The sequence below is a fragment of the Fulvia fulva genome, chromosome 12 (assembly GCF_020509005.1).
Source record: "Fulvia fulva chromosome 12, complete sequence".
NCBI lineage: Eukaryota > Fungi > Ascomycota > Dothideomycetes > Mycosphaerellales > Mycosphaerellaceae > Fulvia > Fulvia fulva.
In genome coordinates this window covers 2,062,899-2,083,734 of record NC_063023.1, presented here as the reverse complement: position 1 = coordinate 2,083,734, position 20,836 = coordinate 2,062,899, and the positions used below count along the sequence as shown (strand labels likewise).

Below are 20,836 nucleotides of genomic sequence, written 5' to 3'. Positions count from 1 at the left end.
CATTGGCTTGCTACCAACGTTATTCTTAGTCCCGACCAGCTCCACAGTGCGATGATCTGTTGAGCTCGATGCCACCACGTCAGCAACAACATGTTCTCAATTTGGCATTCTTGAAATCGATCGCACTGCCTTTGATCTCGAACATAAGTCACAAAGTTTCCAGTCAATATTTGATGGCCGTTGTTAATTGGTTGATGAGCAGCCGGTCGAGGCAATCAATGACGTCTATAGGGCCATCACAATGATGCCCCCAAAGAATTGGTCCTAAACAACTGCCATACATACCATTCGTCCCCTCCATGCCTTCCTTCTCCCCCCAGAGGAAATTTCGAGGACACCAAGATCCACACTGAACATTCCACAATCCACCATGACCTCCATCTTTCCCGCCAGGAGCGAAATTTCCTTCGACTCACGCCTCACCACCCTCAAATCCGCCCCAGCTCCCCTCCTCCCGCCAGGCAAATCATGGGATCCCGCCTTAACAGACAAAATATCCACCCTCTACCTCCATCCTGCCCTCGAAGCCCTACTCCACATTCTGAACCTCGACCTCCCCTCCTCCCACTTTCTCGTCCGCCACATGCAGTCCTCGCCGGAGCACACCGCAATGTACCTCCACGGTATCCTGCACCGCATCGAAGGGGATATGGATAATGCTCGAGCCTGGTATAGCGATGTGAGTGAGAGTGAGGTTTTTGCGAGGATATGGGGTGAGGCAAGTGAGGACGAGAAGGGGGAGGTTAGTGATGTGGAGAAGAAAGTACCGCCACAAAGCAAGGCGCGGGACTTCCTTGACGGGGTGGAAGGGCTGATCAAGAAGGGCGCGGGCAGCAGGGAGGAGTTGGAAAGTGAGAGTAGGAGGGAGGTCGAGGGTGTCTTGAAATTTTGTATGGACAAGTTTGGAACCGAGCGGAGGGAGGATGCGAGTAAAGTGTGGGTGCAGCCTAGTAAGGAGATCAGTGAAAAGGGGCAGGATATGGTGATCGGTGGGGAGGGCATCAGGCAGTTCTGATCGTGGAGTATGATGAGCGGCGGAACCCGAACAGGCTGCTTCGATATTTCATGACAGCGTCCTTTGACGCAGTCGATGCCTGCCAGTGGTTGAAAGAGGTTGGCATGTGTTCATTGCAGGTGCCGATCGATCGATGCAGAAGGGCTGAAGCGTTGTGCTTCCACGGGCCAGATGGGCTAGGTCATGCTATCCGGTTCAAGTATGGAGGATATCTGCAAGTAGACAACCTCCAGCAACGCGCTTCCACGGATAGCAGGCTTGGGCGTACGCCCATCTCGCCTGCCTGCCAGTCGTCCTACGGAGAGCGCCTTCACGCGGCGGACGACGTAAGTACCTTCGCTACGACGAAGAGAAACTAAGACTCTCCCTCTCGAACTCGAACCCCCCTCTCGAATCGCGGCTTAGCCGTAAACACGAAAAGCGACGCCTATTCGAAACCTATAACGCGACGGGTAACCTAGGGTACGGTACGAAGAAGAAGGGAAGAGAAGAGAGGGGAAGAGAGGATACGCCCGGATATCTATTAACGAAGACACTCGGAACTGCTCGAAAGAAGAGAGAAGGCGGCGGACTCTCTCTTCGGACAACGACGGCCGTACAAAGCGAGCGCTCTCGCTACGAATCTAGAGCGAGACACCAAATCTCGGGATATCGTACGAAGGAGGCGGTCGAAGACTCTCGGAGGGGACGGGTCATTCGAGATACAGCCTCTCTCTCTCTCTCAAATTCTCGGTTTTCGGCGTGCGTACGGCGGGCCTACCCGGCGCGGCGTAGCGAAGAAACACGGGCGCAATTTGCCGTCTATCCCGGGCGACAAGACCGCGACAAATTTTACTACCGGGATGCGGCCTACTACCGCAGCAATATTAGTCGACCTTTGTTACAAATACCGAGCGCGAGCTCGCGATCTTTCGAAGAGTTTTTACGTCCGGGTACGCGGGGCTTTTCTCTTTAAATTTTGAACTCTGTTGAGAACATACAGGCCGCAGGACAAGCATGTGGGTGTGGGTGTGTCATGTGACTAGATCACGTGACTAGGGTTTGCCAGCCCATAGGCTAGCAAACATCCGGACACCTAGTATCTACCTACACCAACACCGGCGATACTGTATGTAGATACACGCTATCCTATTGGGTCCTTCTTCGTCTTTCGTGTAATCCGCCGTCTTCCACTGCTGCGCAACTCGTACCTGTTTAACAAACTCGGTCGTGGATACGACCCGTGTTACATAGTCTAGGACTCAAATAGCACGTTAATGGAACAATCAATCAATCAATCGCCTGCCTGCCATGCCTGTGAGGAATGAGTTGTTCGCGGCAAGTGGCATTTGAGACTGCATTGCTTCAAGGCACATCGGCGGGCATTATTGATGGATCTGAGTAGAGTTAATTGATGCAGCATAGGCGGTAGATAGTCGGATCTCATAAATGAATCGATCATGACTTTGATGAATGCAACAAAAAATCGAGGCTCTAAACACACGTTTTGCTCCGTAAAGTAGTCATCAAATTTTCACGCCTTATCGAAGTGGGGTCGAGATATGTTCATTCCTCTGGAGACCATTTCTTCCATGCTCTACACTGCCTAGCAGCAACAAATACCACCCACAATGTCTGCTGTCACTCCCGAGCCGGGCCTAGATGCCCTCAAGCTCACTGAGGAGAAGAACGGCACATCCACAGCGAACGGAAATGGCGACCTAGAAGCGGGCGACTCCGATGACGATGAGGCCGACGAACAACAGGAGGGAGGTGAAGGGGCAGGAGAGGGCGCAGGAAAGAAAAAGAAGAAGAGAAAGCCACGCAAGAAGAAGAAGGCCGGTACAGGCGCATCAGGCGGCGGCGCAAAGGCACAGACTGCTCCTCCCACGAGGAAAGTGTCAGACCTCTTCCCAGACAACAGCTACCCTATTGGCGAGGAGGTCGATTACAAGAACGACAATGCATACCGTACGACAAACGAGGAGAAGCGACATCTTGACCGCATGAACTCGGACTTCCTCACAGACTACCGGCAAGCCGCAGAGGTGCATAGAGAAGTGCGAAAGTATGCACAGAAGGTCATCAAGCCTGGCATGACTCTTACAGAAATTGCCGAGACAATCGAGAATGGTACACGGAGCTTGACTGGACACGCTGGACTCGAGGAGGGCGACAACCTGATTGCAGGCGTGGCATTTCCCACAGGACTTTCACTCAACCACTGTGCAGCACATTACACACCAAATGCCGGCAACAAGATGGTCCTGCAGCAAGCCGACGTGATGAAGGTCGACTTCGGTGTACACGTCAACGGGCGAATCGTAGACAGTGCATTCACAATGGCTTTCGAACCACAATACGACAACCTCCTTGCATCAGTCAAAGATGCCACAAACACCGGCATTAGGCTAGCAGGTATCGATGCACGGATGAGTGAGATCGGAGAAGGCATTCAGGAAGCTATGGAGAGCTACGAGGTCGAGATCAACGGACAGACGTACCCGGTCAAGGCCATAAGAAACCTCAATGGACACACCATCGGCCACTTCAGCATCCACGGCGGCAGTGCGGGCAAGAGCGTGCCGATCGTAAAGGGCGGCTCGAACGAGAAGATGGAGGAAGGCGAGACCTACGCCATCGAGACTTTCGGGTCGACAGGCAAGGGTGTTGTTCGCGATGACATGGAGACATCACATTACGCCCGCATGCCAGACGCACCAAAGGTCGCGCTACGCGTGGCGAGTGCGAAGACATTACTCAAGTCGATTGACAAAAACTTTGGCACGTTACCTTTCTGCCGGAGATACTTGGATCGCTTGGGACATGAGAAGTACCTACTGGGCTTGAACAACTTGGTCCAGAGCGGTATTGTGCAGGATTACCCGCCGCTTTGTGATATCAAGGGAAGCTATACTGCGCAATATGAGCACACGATTCTCCTCAGGCCGAATGTGAAGGAGGTCGTGAGTCGTGGCGAGGACTACTAGGCTGTGGCAAGGAACGAGGTATGACTGGGAGGCATGGATCATGAAATGCATAGGACGGCGTTCAGTAGAAGACTACGTATCGCTACAGTGAGCTCGATTGTTCTTGCTGCTCAGCATGTCGTCGGTTGCGTGTGTCAGCATGTTGCCATGACCATGTTTGGGCAGGAGTCGTCGAAGCTTTGCATTTCACTTCATCCCGCCTCGCCCGTCAATACCGCGCCTTTTGCTCACGCCGCCTTCCGAGCTTGTGTCCGTACCCAGTTCTTGATCATCGGACAGAGGTGCGGCCTCAAGATTCGTGGTGGCGCAGGGTGGGCATGGCTGCATGAGAGGGCTGAGCTGCTTACCGGTACGTCCCTTTGCAGCTTTGATCGCCTCTCTTTGGGCTCAGAATTTTGAGATGTAGGCCGCTCCTCCGACTCGGCCACTTCTTGACAGATTGGCTCTGAAAAGAGATGTATAGAAGATACCTGGAGAGCTTGGACATGCCCGGATGAGCCAATCCCGATATGGCTACAAACCACATTACTTTCGACACCAATTCAACGACGACAGCCATACTCCTATTCTGCACTGCGAGAAGACTACGGGAAAGACGAAATAAGAATCTTGCACCTATCGCCCGGAAATTGGCGATCTCCGCTTCGCGTCAAGTTATCGATTCACAGATGCAAGCACTTGCGTAGAAGGCAATACGAAGCTCTGTCATATGTCTGGGGCTCCGAATCTGATCCGGCGACAATCAATATCAGCGATCGACGGCACTCTTGGACGCTGAAGGTGACGCGCAACTGCGCGCTGGCCCTGAGGCACCTTCGATACAGGAAAAAGACGCGGTACCTGTGGGTGGAGGCAATTTGTATCGATCAGGGTAACCTGCAGGAGCGAGCACATCAAGTGCAGCTGATGACTGCGATATATCGAAGAGCTGCAAGAGTTCTATGCTGGCTTGGACCTCGTTCTCAGGACAGCGATCTGGCCATGGCTCGGATCCGCGAGATCAGTACCCACGTCGCCTACGATAAGCAGTTGAACAATATCGAGGCTTTCAATGGCGGAAAGGAAGCGCGACTTTGGCTGGACTTCGGAGGTGTAGCGCCTCTACCAGAAAACCATGTGTCAGCGCTGGCCAACCTACTCCGTTGTTTGTGGTTCTCAAGGTTTTGGATATGGCAAGAAGTACACATAGGAGATGCAAAGTCCTCTCTGATCTGCGGTCCCTATGAAATAACATGGCATCAGTTCCGGACGTTCGTGTTCGCTTGCGAGGATAAATTTATCAGGGGCCGAGATCGATTGGCGTTCATTTCTAGGCTACGAGCTACCCTTTCGCTCTGCGACCGCGCTGCCCAGAAGCAGCTTGATCAGCTCAAAAACATGCGATGGTCCGACTGCCAACGCCCCAGCGACCGACTATACACTTCTCAAGCCTTGGCCACAATATCTCCTCACACAATACCTCTGAAGCCAGACTACACAAAGTCATGTCAGGAAGTCTTGCTGAGTGGGCTACAAAGTACATACTCCAGCGCAATGACTTGAGTCTTCTACTCCATCTCGCACCACTTGACTCGCGCACCACGCTACCCTCGTGGGATCCAGATTGGTCTAGGAGACGGCAAACTGGCGCCAGATACATGACAGGAATTGCAAGTGGCGGAGCCAAGAGTGCGGTTATAAATATTGACGATAGACGACCAACGCTCACGGGCTTGTATGTAGGCACTGTTTCGACCTCTGTGCCATCGAATGTTACTCTCGGCATGACGGATTTCACTGAGCGTGCCATGTGTTTGTCGCGGCTCGCAGTCAAAACGCTTCAGATCGCGGGCTTAGCCACCCTGAAAACTCTAGCCACGGTGCTTTGCGCTGGTGAAGTCAACGATTGCATGGTGCCCTCCTATGCACGGCTGGGAGTTGCGTCAGAGCTTGTGAGCACACTCTCCCACATCATCGAACGTCCGGACTCAGTCTTGGAGTCCTCGGAGCGATACTTTGTCCAGCAGATGACTTTATGTGCCGCAGGGCGCTGTATCTTCATCATGGACGGCAATAAGCTAGGATTGGGTGCGCCTTGTTCAAAAGGGAGATGTGGTAGCCGTGCTCCTAGGATGCGAACTCCCACTCGTACTGCGGCCTCTGCATGACGCAACGTTCCAAGTCCTGGGTGAGGCGTACGTAGAGGGTGTGATGGCTGGCGAAGCAGTCCTTGGCAATTGACCTCATCCGTGGGAGCTTGTCTGGACTCAGGAGGACGGATATCACGACCACAGGTTCAGGAACGTTGAGACCGGAGAGGTGTCATACCATGATCCGCGTCTGCCTCCTTTGCCCGAGGAGTGGGAAGATATCACAGTTCCGCACGAGCCTGATCACATTTACTACCAGCACAAAGACACAGGCGAGATCCGACGGAGCAAGTCAGAAGATCCGCGCTGTGATGTCGATGCTTTGGAAGCTCGGGGTGCAAGACTACAAGACTTTACCCTAGTCTGAAGCTCTACCTGCTTTCTTTGTGGCACCTGATGCTTGACGCAAGGTCCAACGACAATCACCATCCCAAAAGTCTGTGGGCGTGGGTGCTTGGCGCTTAGGTCGATGAGGCTGGAGATTCGGAACGAGCCTCGGAGGTTGGTCGTGATACTCTCGATTGTGGAGCTGCCTTAAAGGAAATGCCATCGCCTATAACATCGGCAACTAGCCATTCTATCAGACGTCAAGATCGTCATTTGAGGTTATCTAGCTATCGCAGACCGTTCAGGCGGAACAGAATCTTCATGGATCACTTGATGTGTCCTCCCATTGATCATAACCACATCGAACTTCCCTCGCTGCTGGAGAACGGCGATATTCACAAGCGGATCCCCTGAACTGATAGTCCTTGGGTCGAAGCTTTTAATTGAAGTGAACGTCATGGTGAAGATTCATGGTATGCGGTGTTGTCTAGAGACGGTGATCGAGGCCACCAAACTGTGTCACTTTGCTTTCTTGATGAGGACAGCGTGAGAAGAAGTGGGACGTGGAATCAAGTAAATGTGACAAGGAGACAATTGAGAAGCATGAGCACTGCTTACAGGCATCGGTGTTCGTATACTGGGCGAGTACTTCATAACCCGTCAAGCGAGGGGCAGTGCATAGGCGATCTGCTCGCCATACTACTCCAGCGGGGTTGCTGCTGTGCAACGCACCAAGACGTAGCGGTTGAGGGGGTAAGTACTTCTTGTCTCCCCCCACGGCGATGCTGGTAGATGGCTGCCCAGGCGCACATCGTGCGATCAAAGTGGGTTCATTCGGTCTGAGCTGCCACGAGTAGCAGTAGCGGCACATTGAGCACTCTTGAGGTCAGTGTGAGCGAGCTGTACCATCAACACTTCGTGGTAGCGTAGCAGGTTCGAGAAAGGCCGAGATAAGGGCAGCTCAACCTTCGTCCGTCTCGTCTTCCACTCGTGGTTGATGGAATTGACTTGGCACGCCTTCGCCTTCCTCATCCTCATGGCGCATAGCAGCATTGTTGACATGCTCCGTCGCGATCCGAGCCATGACTTCAGGTCCGACTCCAGTACCGCCGCCGAACAATTGGCCTTGAAGAGTAATAAGTCGTTGCGCTCGCTCTGCGAACTCTGCCCGCGTGTAGCCAGCTTCTTCGACTTGGCGCATAAGAGTCTCCTGGTCGGGAGGCATAGCCTCCTCGTCGATAACATGACCTTCGTCAGCATCAGCAGCACCATCGTTGTCATGCTCAGCGTCTTCGTTCGCTTCACCGCCACGTCTGAACCATGGAAATAGCCTCGCGAAGAACTGATGGAGGTTCTGGATCTCGCGGACGCTGTTCTCGATCTGATCGAGGCCCATATGGCCGCCACCGCCTCTCGACCGACCACTGACTCGGGACAGGTATGACATGTACGAGTCGTCCGGTGGTAGTGGATCCGACGAGCTCTCGAGTTGCGCAGTGTAGCTTCGAGGAATCAGGGCAATGAGGGCAGGCACGTCAGACAGGAGTACGTGGCGTGCTTCTTCCCGTGTGATGTCGTCTGCGTCTACTGCTGCCGATGGTGTGTCGGGAGGTAGCGCACTAGCAATTTCGTTCAGTAGAGCAATAGTCTCCGGAGTATTCCAGAGATCCTTTGCTCGAGTCGCGTAAAGCTCTGCATGTAGCTTTTCTCGTTCTGTCCTTGCTTCTTTGCCCCAAACACCAGGTGGAGGGTCAATGTTGAGTTCTTGACACAATCTCGCGACGAGCCAAGGGTATTGGCCCATCGCAGTGAACAATGCTTGCTTGCCCTTACCTTGGTTACCAGCTCGAAACTCTGCCAAGCCTTGACTTAGCTGGACATTAGGCATATCGTGGTGAACGGCTCTGAAAGTGCTGTTGCGACTAATGTTGAGGTAGTCAAGATCCTGACGCGACCTTAGCGCATACTGATCAAGCACAAGCCAAAGTGCATATGGGTCGTCTTCTGGCGATAGTGAGAGCAGTAGCTTTGCCCACTCGTAGACTGTTCTCCATGTAGCTCGCATTGTCAGGTTCTGCATATATCGCCAGCTCGCAAGCCAAAACTCGCGATTCTCTGCCCTTCTGAAGTCGAGTCGTGCTTTACCCTCGGCCAAGTTTTTGGCAAATGTGCTGTGAACAGCTCGTCCGAAGGAGAAAAGAGCACGTTCGAGAAGATCTCCAGAGGTAGCGTGGTCTCGATCCTGCTTGGCGATCTCTGATACCTGAAGCAGTGTCGATATGTGGTATGGGTTGAGTCGCAAAAGAGCAACAAGTCGGTTTGGGTCCATAGATTCCACACATGTCTCAAACTGTGACTGGACATCCTGGTAGGCCGTGTTGTGCACAAATCGATACAGTACTGTGCCATCTGCTCGCTTCTCTTCAACGTCCATGCTGAGACCACCGCTTGTTGCCATTGGCCACTCCTCCTTGCCCTGGATGAAGATGTTTCGTCTTAGTGCAATAGCTGAAAGGCCGGAGCGACCGCCCTGCTGTTGCCCTCGCAGAGCTTGTGCAAGTCCGACCTGTTGTACTCGTCTTTGCTGCCTTCTGTTGCCACCCACGGCTTCGGCTGCTGGCTGTTCGTCCTCATCTTGCTGCAGTGCAGCACGTCCAAACAGTCTTCGCATCTCGTTTTGCGCATGGAGGTGGTTCGAGTCGATCGCAAGTAGCTTGCTGGCTTCATTGACTGTTTGGTCGATGCCAGCTGTAGTAGTGGCTTGTGAGCCATTCTTGTTCGTGGACAACTCTTTCAGTGCCGCGTCGATCTCATCTAGCTCCTGCTCTTTGCTAACTTCTGGTGTTGCTGTACCTCCAGTAGTCTTGGCTTTCTTCTTCTTTTTCTTCTTTTTCAATGTTGTCTTTGGTATGGACGCTGTCGCAGGCACCTTACAAACAGCAGTGTTAGCCATACTCGAAGAAGACCATGGTGTACGTGGAGTGCGTCGCGCAGCGCATATCTCGCGCGGTCCACCATGCTCTCAGCCACTGATCTCCTTCAGAGACGTACCTCTGGGGTCGTATCGTCCTCTTCTATGCCATCGTCTGCCTCTTCAACTTGGTCATCGTCGTCCTCGAGTAGCACGGCGAATGCACTCTTCTTCGGTTGTGCAGCGGGGACCTCATGGTCCGAGTCTTCTTCCTGTAAAGCTTCTGCTTCCTGCTCGAGTTGCTTTAGACGATCTTGTTCTTCCTTCTCGCGTTGCGCCTTGCGCAGAGCGCGAGAGGACATTACGATCGTGTTTGAGCTCGAATTGCTGTTGGTGGTGTCTTCAGATTGGAAGAAGGCATACGAGTGTTGTGCCTCTGGTCAATCTACGAATTGGAGATCCCTTGGGCAGGTCAAACCCGTGATTGCGGAAGCAACATGAAAGCACATGCAAATACATGTATCATTGCCGTCCCCTCGATGACGCAGTTGACGAGATTCAGACCCCCGTGTGAGCATCGTGAGGGTCTGAGCATTCCTCTCACCTGCCGACATCAATTATCAAGTCATTCACTTCATCGGCCTGCTCATCCCATGCACAGCAATTTCGCCTTATGACTCCATACACGTCAGAGGTACCGAGCTATATCGCTGACACGACTCGCACACTGCCAGGCCCCACCAGCAGTAATCCCTGTAGGGCTCAGAACATACTTCACTTCCTGTCATGAGACTACCACAATCACGTGCCAGACACAACTACCGCTCGACTTGAGAGCCTCTAGCCATGGCAACGCCACCACGCTTCGATGCCTGCCATCGCTTCTTCGCAATCAACGAGCTGGTCACCATCTTCCTGGAGAACGCAAGCCCTCGCGTGCTCTTGAATGGTCAACGAGTGTGCAAAGTGTGGAATATCATCATTTGCGATTCAGAAACTCTTCAGCAGAACTTGTTCTCAACACCAGACACGCACCTGGACGAATCAGAGCTCAACCCGTTCATTGAAGAATGCTTTGGATCTATATTGTCTGTCAATACTGCTACCCCTGACCGTATGAGTAGCTCTTCAGACCTGCAGCGAACTCCATGGGCTAGCGGCGGTACAGATCTCCAAATCCCAACACGACAAGCTTTCGCCCGGAAGGATGCATTGTGGAGACGTATGCTGGTCTGCCAACCACCCATCAATAGGCTGGGCTGGTGGCATCAGTGGAAGACTTCACCCGTCCCGAGCGAGGAGAATGAGGATACTTATGCTGATCCTTTCAACGTTTCGAAAGGTTGGGGCCACCAAGACTTGAGCAACAAGCCAGTGACCTTGGCCATGGTTTGGGACATGGTGGAGGCGCGTCTATTTCGTGGTTGTCGTGCAAAAGTGCTATACTACCCTCACGACTCTAAACACATTGAGGATCGAGCTATCCTGGCCATTGAACAAGCCGCTCAGATGGCGGATCGCGATCAGGCCAATCTTTCCGAAGTACCTCGTGTCATGATTCATACAGCACAGGTTTGGTCCCGGCGACCTACAGGCCATGAACGATTCAGCGAAACAAAGCGGGACTGGACCATACCTGAAGTAGTCCAGCTGCGCAAGATCCACCCGTTGGCTGGCGACGGATTCAACATTCTGAGAGCTGATTGTCTGCGTAACGATACCACGCCGAGACCTTGCATACCAGGCACTTCGAGTCAAGCCACACGATGGTCGCAAAGTGAGGATGCAAACTCCTGGAACGATACTGATGGCAAGATCTACTATGGTATCGGCGCAAGGCAAGCTGGAAGGGCGACCGTCTTCGTCGCGCGGCCTACCGCTAGAGGCGGTGCACATCCCACGGTATTCGCAGCTGTGACATGATCCAGCGAAATCGGATGCTGAACCAGATCTGCAATACGTCTCTCTGGGCAGATGCTCGAATGCTGCGATGGTATCCGAGCTCGGATACCGCTGACGCACTGGACAAGCACATGTTTGCAGGCGGCATCGAAGACCTTTTGATCATCAAGGACACATAGACGCCGCTGTGTGCAGCTGGAGAAGTGCACTCGTACGTGCTAGTTTGCAAAGAAAATGTCTTGGACAACATCAACGCTTCGAGCTCGCTACAGGCTCCCCAAAACGGAGCTTCTGGAGCGACGCATGTGCAAGGATCGCTTCGGGTAGCACTTCCGAGCTTTTTCGAGACGCGTTCTAGCGTGATGTCCCGCAGCAAACGCAGGTACGGATGATCTGCTGGCTATTTGATGACATACGATGACACGCCCTGCAGAGATCAGTCATTGAGCGATATTACACTTGCTGTAAAATCGAGATATCATGGCGTGACTGTCATGTCGCTGCATGACGCTCCAAGTGAGCAGCGATAAGGCATCCCAGTATCGATAGCCATTCGAGTGGGCCCCGAACGACAAAGCAAACGTTTCTGATATGTCCGCCATAACATCGGTATTGTCTTTACGGCTGCTCGCACCTCGGACATGGCCTGTGCAGGACAGCGAGGCATGGGTGTACGACACTGTTTGTTCCAGCAAAGTTGCGTCGACTTTCTGCTTACCACATCCTCGTTGTGTCCTACCATCACACCTGAAGACATTCTCTTGGATCATAAACCTCCTGGGGAACCAGTCTTGCCACTGCGTGTCTTTCTTATAAATAACTCAGTTCAAGCAAAGCCTTCCTCTCGCACATCACCCTACGAACACCGACATGGCTTCAGCAAGCAGAACCCTCACGCGAGCAATACGTTCGACGCCAGCAACCCAAGCCTTCAGAACTTCTGCAACTCGGCAATCGATAGCTCGTAGCTTCCAGCAACAAGCACGACGTGGCTACTCCAGCTCAGGATCGCACTCTACCAACCACGGCACCTACATCTGGTCCAGCGCAGCAGCAAGCTTAACACTCGGTGTTGCAAGCTACTACACCCTCATCGAACAGCGTCACGCTCTCGCCGAAGAACCCAGCAAATTCACTCCCACCACCAAAGACTACCAAGAAGTCTATAACGCCATCGCAGCCAAACTCATCGAAGAAGACGACTACGACGACGGCTCCTACGGCCCCATCCTCCTCCGCCTCGGCTGGCACGCCTCCGGTACCTACGATGCACGAACCAAGACCGGCGGCTCCAACGGCGCAACAATGCGCTTCGCCCCCGAGAAAGACCATGGCGCAAACGCAGGCCTCACAGTAGCACAGAACTTCCTCGAGCCTATCCACGAACAGTTCCCCTGGATCACATACTCGGACCTCTGGACCCTCGCGGCCGCTTGTGCAGTGCAAGAGATGGGCGGCCCAGACATTCCATGGCGCCCAGGCCGCTCCGACCGTGATGTAGCATTCTGTACACCTGACGGCCGCCTTCCCGATGGCTCGAAGGAACAGAATCATCTCCGCGCTATCTTTGGTCGCATGGGCTTCAACGATCAAGAGATTGTCGCCTTGTCAGGCGCACACGCTCTCGGCCGTTGTCATACTGATCGCTCTGGCTTTGATGGGCCTTGGACATTCTCACCGATCACTTTGACAAACGACTATTACAAGTTGCTCTTCGAGGAGAAGTGGCAATGGAAGAAATGGGGTGGACCAAAGCAGTATGAAGATGCCGGCACGAAGACGCTGATGATGTTGCCGACGGATATGGCGATTATCAAGGATGAGAGTATGAGCAAGTATGCTAAGCAGTACGCAGAGGACCAGGAGAAATTCTTCCAGGACTTTTCGGATGTGGTGGTCAAGCTGTTTGAGTTGGGTGTGCCGTTCAAGACGGATGAGGGTGCGAGGATCAGGTTCAAGAGGACGGAGTAGTGGGGGTTCCTTGGAGGATGATTGTGGTGTTTTGGACCATTTGCTACTGATGGAGTTCTGCTTGCGGCGTTGAAAGAGGTATCGCTCGTGAGATGGGCATAGCGTGGCGTTGGAGGTATAGAGACGGCGTGAGCACCACCATTTTACCGGTCCATGCAGCGGCCAATGACGCTGAAGGTTGTTTTCTGTACAGTCCCCAAACCCTTTCTCAATCCCTAGCCTCCTCACCCTCACCCACCCTACCGCCCTCTTCCACCCCTCCTACCCACACCTCGGATCCCGATTATACCGGTCACACTTCTACGCACGCCACTCATCAGTCCCCGAACCGGCCCACAAAGTCCCTTGCGTCCACAGATCCACCTAAAACAGACCTATAAATCCGACTCACCACTTTCGGCTCGTCATTCTTCTCGGGCATACAATACGGATTATTCGGCTGCTCGGGGTTGCAGGCTTGTTCCTTGGGTGCTGCGAGTGCTGTGGTCGCTAAGAGGCTCAGGAGAGCTGGGATGAGGTTGAGGAGCTGCATTTTCGGATGTCGAGGGTGCTGCGAGCTGGGGAGGAGGGGATCTGTAGGCAGAATGTGGAGCGTTGAAGGGGAGGGAGGGGTTTGAAGAGAGTGGGCGCATAGGACTCGATTGAAAGACTTGGAGGAAGTGGTGCGCTGCAGTCTGGCACTTGAGACGAGGTCTCATCCCGGGCAGTGTCCAGTTCCCGTTCGAGCCTTGGGATCATGTATCACTGGTGAACAATTCCTTAGTCCAAACGAGAGACAGCAATCTTGGGCTGCTAGCTGTGTAGAAGTCGCTACGTTTGAGCCATCGACACGACCGAGGATACCGCAGTCAATGTCGTGAGCACCCCTGCAATGCGCGTATAGCCGTCCACACGGCGACATCAGCCACCTTAATGCCGGCGATGCCGAAGTTCGATTCACAAAGGCCATTATTCGCAGTGACAGCTCTTCGCAAAAGACGCGGAAACGTCCCTCCATGCTACAAAGATCTGGCTTCGCATCGAAGACAGTGCCTGTCAGTTCACCGTCATCACGGGGGCTCGCAGGCAGCTAGCCTTAAGCACTATTCTCACAATGAAGAGATAGGTCACAGGTTGCAGACATCAGTAGATCAATGAATGATGGTATGCATACGAAGTCTGCAATGGGACTAATCAGGATCAATAGCTTCATTGAGCTATTCAGCTAGCATCGGTCAGCCCAAATTTCCGTCCATGACCATTGACTTCATCTCGCCATAGAAGCTCCCATTGAATCTCCAACCACCCTTCAACCCGTCGCAAGCTTCTTAAGCTGCGTCATATCCCCATTAAACACATCACTATCCCCTCCATACGCATTGGCATCCTTATACTGCCAAATAGTATAATACGGCCACGACCCCTGCGGCGTGCAAGGCTGTGCATTATAACACGCCATCACCAGCGGATTAGTCTGGACGAACGCGTTCGAATTCCCCGTGCAAGACTGCCACCAGCTAGGACTCGAGTAAAGAAGTGGATAACGTCCCGTGGCCGTGTGGTACGTATTCGAAAACGTCCTAATCCAGCTGACAGACTTGCAGGGTCCCTCAAGATCCAGCATTCCAGGCAGAGTCCGCCCATCGTTCGACCAGCCTCCACCGTTGGCGAGGAAGAACTTCGCTTCCTGGCTGCCGTCGCCGGTGCCGGAGGCGTAGTGGTAGCCGGCGCGGATGAAGCCGGCGCTGGTGGCGCCGTTGTAGTGCGAGGAGAAACTGGGGTCTTTGTAGGTCGTGCCTTCGGTTGCTTTGATGATGACGAAGCGGAGGCCGCCGGAGTAGGCTGAGGCGAAGTTGACGGAGGTTTGGTAGTGGGAGATGTCGAAGCCTTGCACGGAGCTGGCGCGCTCTTCGAGGGGGGCGGCAGAGGCGCTGAGCGCCAGTGTTGCGGGGAGGATGTTGGTAAGCTTCATGTTGGAGTTCTTGGAGAGGGTTGGCAGGTGCTTGTTGGTTGGGATGTGGGATGATGATGATGGGCACGATGCTTGTGTTACTTATACTGTCTGTCAGTCACATTCCAACCAATCACTCTGTGGTACAGTGAGCAGAAGGCCCTTGACGTCAACTTCTCGCTTCCTCTGTGTTGTAAAGACAGCCCTGAGATCACTACCGTGAGATCGACAATGGTAGTGGCCTCTGCAGTGACATCGTTCCAATGCCTCAGTGCCTGAACAGGCAGGAGCATTGACTCCATTGAGACATAAGCTTAGCAAAGCTTTAGAGGCGCAGTAGCTAAGATAGCAAAGCATGCACGTGGCATGCAAAGGAACGTGGGGTCCAGGACACGAGTTGCTTGGTGCGTAGCCTCGACTGGCGTGTGAGGTTTGCGGGTCAGTAAGCGAGAAATGTGCAGACATGGAAGGGATCGCTGCTGACCAGCTTTGCTGAGGTGCTTTTAGCTTTGCTCCAAGGTGTGCACGTGGTCCAATGCACGAGCTGTAGATTGTTAGCTAAACATCGAGCTTCGTTGCTCGTGAGATGGTTGATGATGAGCAGCTGCGAGCTGATGGTATGCTGTCGCATCGGCAGTGTTACGTTCAAACGGCCGCCCTTTGTCTGTGTTGTATGACATGCGGCTCACGGCCAATCGGTACCAGCAATAGCAGAGCATCGCGGGCTGCGTTGGTGGCAGGAGGTGAGGTTGGTCTTACGTTGGAGCGGAATCAGGCCTTCAGAGCAGCTTCCTCTTCTCGCAGACCGAGACTTCTCGCCGCAATCTGCACTCTATTATTCCAAGCAAATGCACCCATCAAAGTATCTGCACTGTCGTATTGTCAGCGAGCTAAGGCCTCTCATTCTGTTGCAGCAAGCCAGACATTTCGCTCACATTTCGCCATCAACTATGCACAACGATCAGGCTGTCGAGGAAGAAACTGCACCGCGGCGACATGGTTTGGGCAGGCCGTTGCAGCAGACCACGGAAAGCTCACATGGTTCACACACCATTCACCTCGTGCAACAGCTATCGCAGACGGAGCCAACGTCGTCGAATCGTGGCGAAGATGTGGATGAAGGCCCAAGAGGTCAGGCAAAGTGTGCCGGAGGTGGACGCGCCATCGCGTTTGATCCCAGTCGGCAAGGCTGCTTCCCAGTTTCACTTTCGGTCTCACTTTCGGCAGTGGGGGGGAGCACGCGTCCAGACGAGGTGTTTGCAGGGGAGCTCCATGAGTTCGCAGCGTTCTTTGATCTTGGCGGGCATTCGGGGAGTGGTGATTCGCTGCAATGGACCGCTCGTGCTGCATGCTGCGCAGCCGTTCCTGGCGCAATCACGGGTGCTCCACGTTGCTCTGGCGACGAGATTTCGATTTCGAGGCCCCGCTGAAACAGAAACAGCACGCCAGCCATCTTCGAGCTCACACCCACGCGGCTCGCTACGGAATCAGCAAAGGCTGGAAGCCCGCACTGCCATTCGTTCTCGTCGCCGCTCGCTTGCGCAATACTTGTATGCAACCACTGGACGCTGCAAGACTAGAGGGCAGTTGCAAGCGGCTCTCCGTGGCTGCGCTGCTGGCTTGTTGACGGCGTGACGCGACATCGGAAAACCCTTGGAAGGGTCGCAGACGCATGGCCTTCCCGACGTGCTGTCTCTTCTGATACTCGAACGCTCGGTGGCTACCGCGACACATCGGATGCACACGCCCTGCCTCTCCATATACTCGACCGACCTATGCCCTTCTGCCACGCCGGGCCCGAGGCCTTCTAACCTGCCCACGTTTGTCCGACCAAGCACAGTCTTGCTGCAAGTGGTGCACTCTATCGCGACGACTATGCTGTGCCGGAGACGCTGCGAGACCATGGTGTAGGACCGACGACACTACCATCGGCCCATGACACGCACCACCCCGCCTTCACGACGACCTCGACGATTCATATTCTTATGACGATCTCGCTTCTTCCCTGGAGCCTGCTGGCTCTGGTTGAGGCCGTCCTCGCAGACCCGCTGCCATACAATCCCGCGCGCATACTGATTGCACCCAATGCATCCAGTGGATATGTGTTTCAGGCATCGGCCGAGACTGCTGGGCAGGCGGTCTTGAGCACATTCGCACTGGGCAAGAGGTTTGCGACTACCGGCCTTACGACAATCGCAGTGTCAAACATACCCTCTTTCTTACAAGATGGTGGCTCAAGTCCATATTCTGCGACAGTGGACCCTTCTGGCAACATTACGGTCATCACGGGGGATTGTATAAAAGGCTCAGACAGCACCGAACTTTGGAGGTTCTCACCAGGCCATGCGAGTAGCGAGGGCGATGGGACATGGGCACAGTTTACAACCTCTCGGGATGAGTTGGCGTCAACTGCGACATGGACGGGAGCGAACTACTTGGCCAACGCGATCGCATTTTCTGGATCCGTGAGCCAGGATGCCGCGGACATGGGCTATTACATGTTTGGCGGCATGTGTCCATTTGCGAACGCCTCTACTGCTAATTGGACGAGCGATGCTGGCTATTCGCAAAACATGCTTTCGTTCAATCCCGATGTGTCAACAAGTCACGGCACAAACTACGACGTGAGCTCTGTTGCGACACGGGGGCCTCCCATTCCCGAGGCAGGCTTCACTATCACTGGGCTGACACCCACATACTCGATGAACGCTACTGGGCAACCTCAAAGCCAGCAACAGGACTTTCTTCTCATTGGTGGGCATACGCAGCAGGCTTTTATCAACATGTCCAATGTTGCGCTCTTCTCTCTGCCTCAGGAAAGCTGGGCTTTCGTGCCTGTTGAGCAACCATCAGGCGCAAGAACGGACCTTGCCAAAAGACAATCATCTGCCATCATCGAGCCCAGATCTGGCCATACTGCAGTGCTCTCCGCAGATGGAACAAGCATTATTGTGCTTGGGGGATGGGTTGGGGACATCTCAAATCCCGCCCAACCACAATTGGCTATCTTGCATCTGGGCTCGGAGTATGGCGGTGCTGCCTCAGAGGCTTGGACGTGGTCAATACCCGATCAATCCAGCGACTTCTTCTCCGAAGATACAGGAATCTATGGACATGGTGCGGCGATGCTGCCGGGTGGGCTTATGATGATCTTTGGCGGGTACTCCATTTCGGCTTCTTCCACTGCCAAACCCAAACGAGCGGCGTCGCAGAACACGTACCTTTATAATGCGACTTCTGGCGCCTGGGTGGACTCATACAACCCTCCATCGAATCTGCAAGTAGCCGAGGACAACCGAGCATCAACTTCGGGACCTCTCAGTACAACGTCTCAACAGACAGGATTGGGAGTCGGGCTTGGAATCGGTGTACTGGCGTTAGCTGGTGTCACCTGCCTATACTTCTGGTACATGAGAAAGTTGAAGAAGGAGCGGGAAGACAGAGAACGAGATCTCATGTGTCACTCCTCCGACGGCTCCTTCATGGCCCTGGAGCGTCCGTACAACATGGACAACGCCGGCGTCGATGGACGAGGTGACGATGTGTACGCCATGGAGCATGACTCGGCGGATCAGATGAAGCAGACAGGATCGACTGGCTTGTTCAGCCATGTACCCAGCCCAACTCGTGGTCTCCGCAAAGGGATGCAGGACAGGCCATATATGTTTCATGCAGCACCTCGATATGATGACAATCGTGCGAGCCGCGGCAGTGGCAACATTCATCCCATCCTCGAGCGACCGGACGAGGACGACTCCATTCGAGGGGATGAAGAGATGGTCATGGAGTCAGATGCCGTACAACGACTACGGCGAGTTGAGCACGCCCTCGACCCTGGGGCTCGAACACCAGAAAGGAGTTTACGAGAACTGCAGCGCGCTCTGCAGGCCGGATCCACGCCCATTCGAGATCCCTTCGCAGACCCCGATCCAAATCCACTTGGAAGTCACCCGGTCTCCCCCATCAGTCCTGAGACATTACGACGCGTTCCGACACACGCCGGTCGAGATGTCTCCCCGGTCAGACGGCCTTTGAGCACAGAAATGGACGGCTCAATGAACTGGATGATCGTCGAGCAGCAGGATGGCCCGTTCGACCCTTCAGACCCATCCAGTGCATCGTCGAATGGCCGTTCCTCCCCCACGAGGACTGACGATCGGACGTCTTCGACGCTGAGTGAAAGATCGCAGCGGTCTCATGCGTCCAGCACATCTATCACAAGAACCATGTCGACACGGACTGGCGCGCTTCTCGCTGCTGCATTATCTAAGAGCAGGGGTGAGGTCGAATATGACTCTGGTGCTCAATCACCGGTGGACGAGCGTACAAGTACTATGGGTACAGCCTCAAGCACTGGGCGCAAATCGCCCTACTACTTTTACCGCCCTACCAGAAAGCCCGTTTCCGGGGCGAGGTCTCCTGTCGAGTCGAGAGCAAGACATCTGGCTGGCCCTTCGAACGCAGAAAAGTCTACAGACTCCTTCATGACCGCCAAGTCGAACTTTGCACAGCTTCAAGACGAAGGCCAAGCTCTTCTCGGCGGACGTCCGTTGATGGACCGTGATGATCCCTACCAACGCGCCATGGCAGCGACAGGTCCGGACGTAGCACGTCGCTCCTCAACCATGGACCACGACCTCAGCATAGCTCCACCCAGACGCCAAAAAGGCCTCATCGGATCACTCCGGAGAGCCCTCACTGCAATGTCAAACGACCGTAGCTTCTCCTTCACCAGCAACGCAGCAGAGAAGCAATACGAAGACGAGCCCCGAACATCATCCTCCTCACCAACTCGATCCCGCAAACCAGTCCTCGGCACAACCGCCACGCCACGAAGAGCAGTCTCCGACGGCGGAGCCTGGCTAAAACAAAAGCGAGGCGAGAACGACTGGGAGCAGGATAAAAGCTTCGCGCCCTACCGCGACAACCCTCATCTAGACGCCGGCGACTGGGGCGAAAGTCTTGCTCGCAGAACCTCCCAGGACGATCGCCGAGCAGGTGAAGAGTGGGACGTCGAGGGCGCGGTGAGTAAGCGAGACGTCCAGGTGATGTTCACAGTCCCGAAAGCCAGGCTCCGAGTCGTCAACGCCGATATCGATCGCGCGAGTATGCGCAGCGCCAGCGATGGCGCCGTGAGTCGCAACAACAGCGTGAGGGAGGCGATCAAGCATAAGGAAAGCATGCGATCAATGCGCAGTCGGAGCGATGGGACTGGAGAGGCGGGCAGGACGATGGCGACTGTTGAGGAAAGCAGTAGTAGTACTTCCGCTGCTACTACCGCGCGGGAGCCGCTTGGGTGGGATACGCCGAGATTGAGGTAGGAGGTAGTCGCTGGGTGTATATGATGCTTTCGCGTCGGGTTGGGACATTGGAGGGGATAAGTTTTAAGTCTGAATATTAGCGATGGGAGCATGGCGTTAGTATAGGGGAGTCAGCGCGATGGGGCCGCGACTCGGTGGGATGATGATTTGGGATTCGTGGTTCGGGATGTGGATGTAGAGTTAGCACATGATGAGATGGCTGCAATGGTGCAATGAGAAGAATATCGTATATCCACGCATCACCAGTCTTTGACCACAAGCGGTACATTTGGAATGTAAAAGAGGCAAGACTCGTCGGGAGATAGCTGTGAAGTCTATTCGTACAATTCCATCACCGCTCTACTCGGTATGTGGTCCTTCT

At 54.1% G+C, this 20,836-nt stretch overlaps 9 protein-coding genes across 9 annotated transcripts; 6 read left to right on the top strand and 3 right to left on the bottom strand.

The window, feature by feature from the left end:
- Positions 1-370: 370 nt before the first annotated feature.
- Positions 371-1,015, top strand: CLAFUR5_13908 (uncharacterized protein; the record flags this gene model as incomplete). The annotated part of the gene is made up of 1 exon (XM_047913056.1): positions 371-1,015. One exon carries the CDS (start codon positions 371-373, stop codon positions 1,013-1,015), a length of 645 nt encoding a protein of 214 aa, XP_047769114.1.
- Positions 1,016-2,625: 1,610 nt separating this feature from the next.
- On the top strand, positions 2,626-3,984 carry CLAFUR5_13907 (Methionine aminopeptidase 2; the record flags this gene model as incomplete). The annotated part of the gene is made up of 1 exon (XM_047913055.1): positions 2,626-3,984. The coding sequence occupies one exon, from the start codon at positions 2,626-2,628 to the stop codon at positions 3,982-3,984; it is 1,359 nt and encodes a 452-aa protein (XP_047769105.1).
- Positions 3,985-5,621: 1,637 nt separating this feature from the next.
- On the top strand, positions 5,622-6,475 carry CLAFUR5_13906 (uncharacterized protein; the record flags this gene model as incomplete). The annotated part of the gene is given in 3 exon segments (XM_047913054.1): positions 5,622-6,051; positions 6,083-6,171; positions 6,191-6,475. The coding sequence occupies 3 exon segments, from the start codon at positions 5,622-5,624 to the stop codon at positions 6,473-6,475; spliced, it is 804 nt and encodes a 267-aa protein (XP_047769106.1).
- Positions 6,476-7,401: 926 nt separating this feature from the next.
- CLAFUR5_13905 (Ribosome quality control complex subunit 1) lies at positions 7,402-9,713 on the bottom strand (the record flags this gene model as incomplete). Its single annotated transcript, XM_047913053.1, has 2 exons — positions 7,402-9,369; positions 9,492-9,713. The coding sequence occupies 2 exons, from the start codon at positions 9,711-9,713 to the stop codon at positions 7,402-7,404; spliced, it is 2,190 nt and encodes a 729-aa protein (XP_047769107.1).
- Positions 9,714-10,197: 484 nt separating this feature from the next.
- CLAFUR5_13904 (uncharacterized protein) lies at positions 10,198-11,274 on the top strand (the record flags this gene model as incomplete). The annotated part of the gene is made up of 1 exon (XM_047913052.1): positions 10,198-11,274. One exon carries the CDS (start codon positions 10,198-10,200, stop codon positions 11,272-11,274), a length of 1,077 nt encoding a protein of 358 aa, XP_047769108.1.
- An 849-nt stretch (positions 11,275-12,123) lies between these two features.
- CLAFUR5_13903 (Cytochrome c peroxidase, mitochondrial) lies at positions 12,124-13,224 on the top strand (the record flags this gene model as incomplete). The annotated part of the gene is made up of 1 exon (XM_047913051.1): positions 12,124-13,224. One exon carries the CDS (start codon positions 12,124-12,126, stop codon positions 13,222-13,224), a length of 1,101 nt encoding a protein of 366 aa, XP_047769109.1.
- Positions 13,225-13,540: 316 nt separating this feature from the next.
- Positions 13,541-13,756, bottom strand: CLAFUR5_20106 (uncharacterized protein; the record flags this gene model as incomplete). Its single annotated transcript, XM_059462946.1, has 1 exon — positions 13,541-13,756. The coding sequence occupies one exon, from the start codon at positions 13,754-13,756 to the stop codon at positions 13,541-13,543; it is 216 nt and encodes a 71-aa protein (XP_059319185.1).
- Positions 13,757-14,512: 756 nt separating this feature from the next.
- CLAFUR5_13902 (N,O-diacetylmuramidase) lies at positions 14,513-15,175 on the bottom strand (the record flags this gene model as incomplete). Its single annotated transcript, XM_047913050.1, has 1 exon — positions 14,513-15,175. One exon carries the CDS (start codon positions 15,173-15,175, stop codon positions 14,513-14,515), a length of 663 nt encoding a protein of 220 aa, XP_047769110.1.
- Positions 15,176-17,139: 1,964 nt separating this feature from the next.
- On the top strand, positions 17,140-20,475 carry CLAFUR5_13901 (uncharacterized protein; the record flags this gene model as incomplete). Its single annotated transcript, XM_047913049.1, has 1 exon — positions 17,140-20,475. The coding sequence occupies one exon, from the start codon at positions 17,140-17,142 to the stop codon at positions 20,473-20,475; it is 3,336 nt and encodes a 1,111-aa protein (XP_047769111.1).
- Positions 20,476-20,836: the final 361 nt, after the last annotated feature.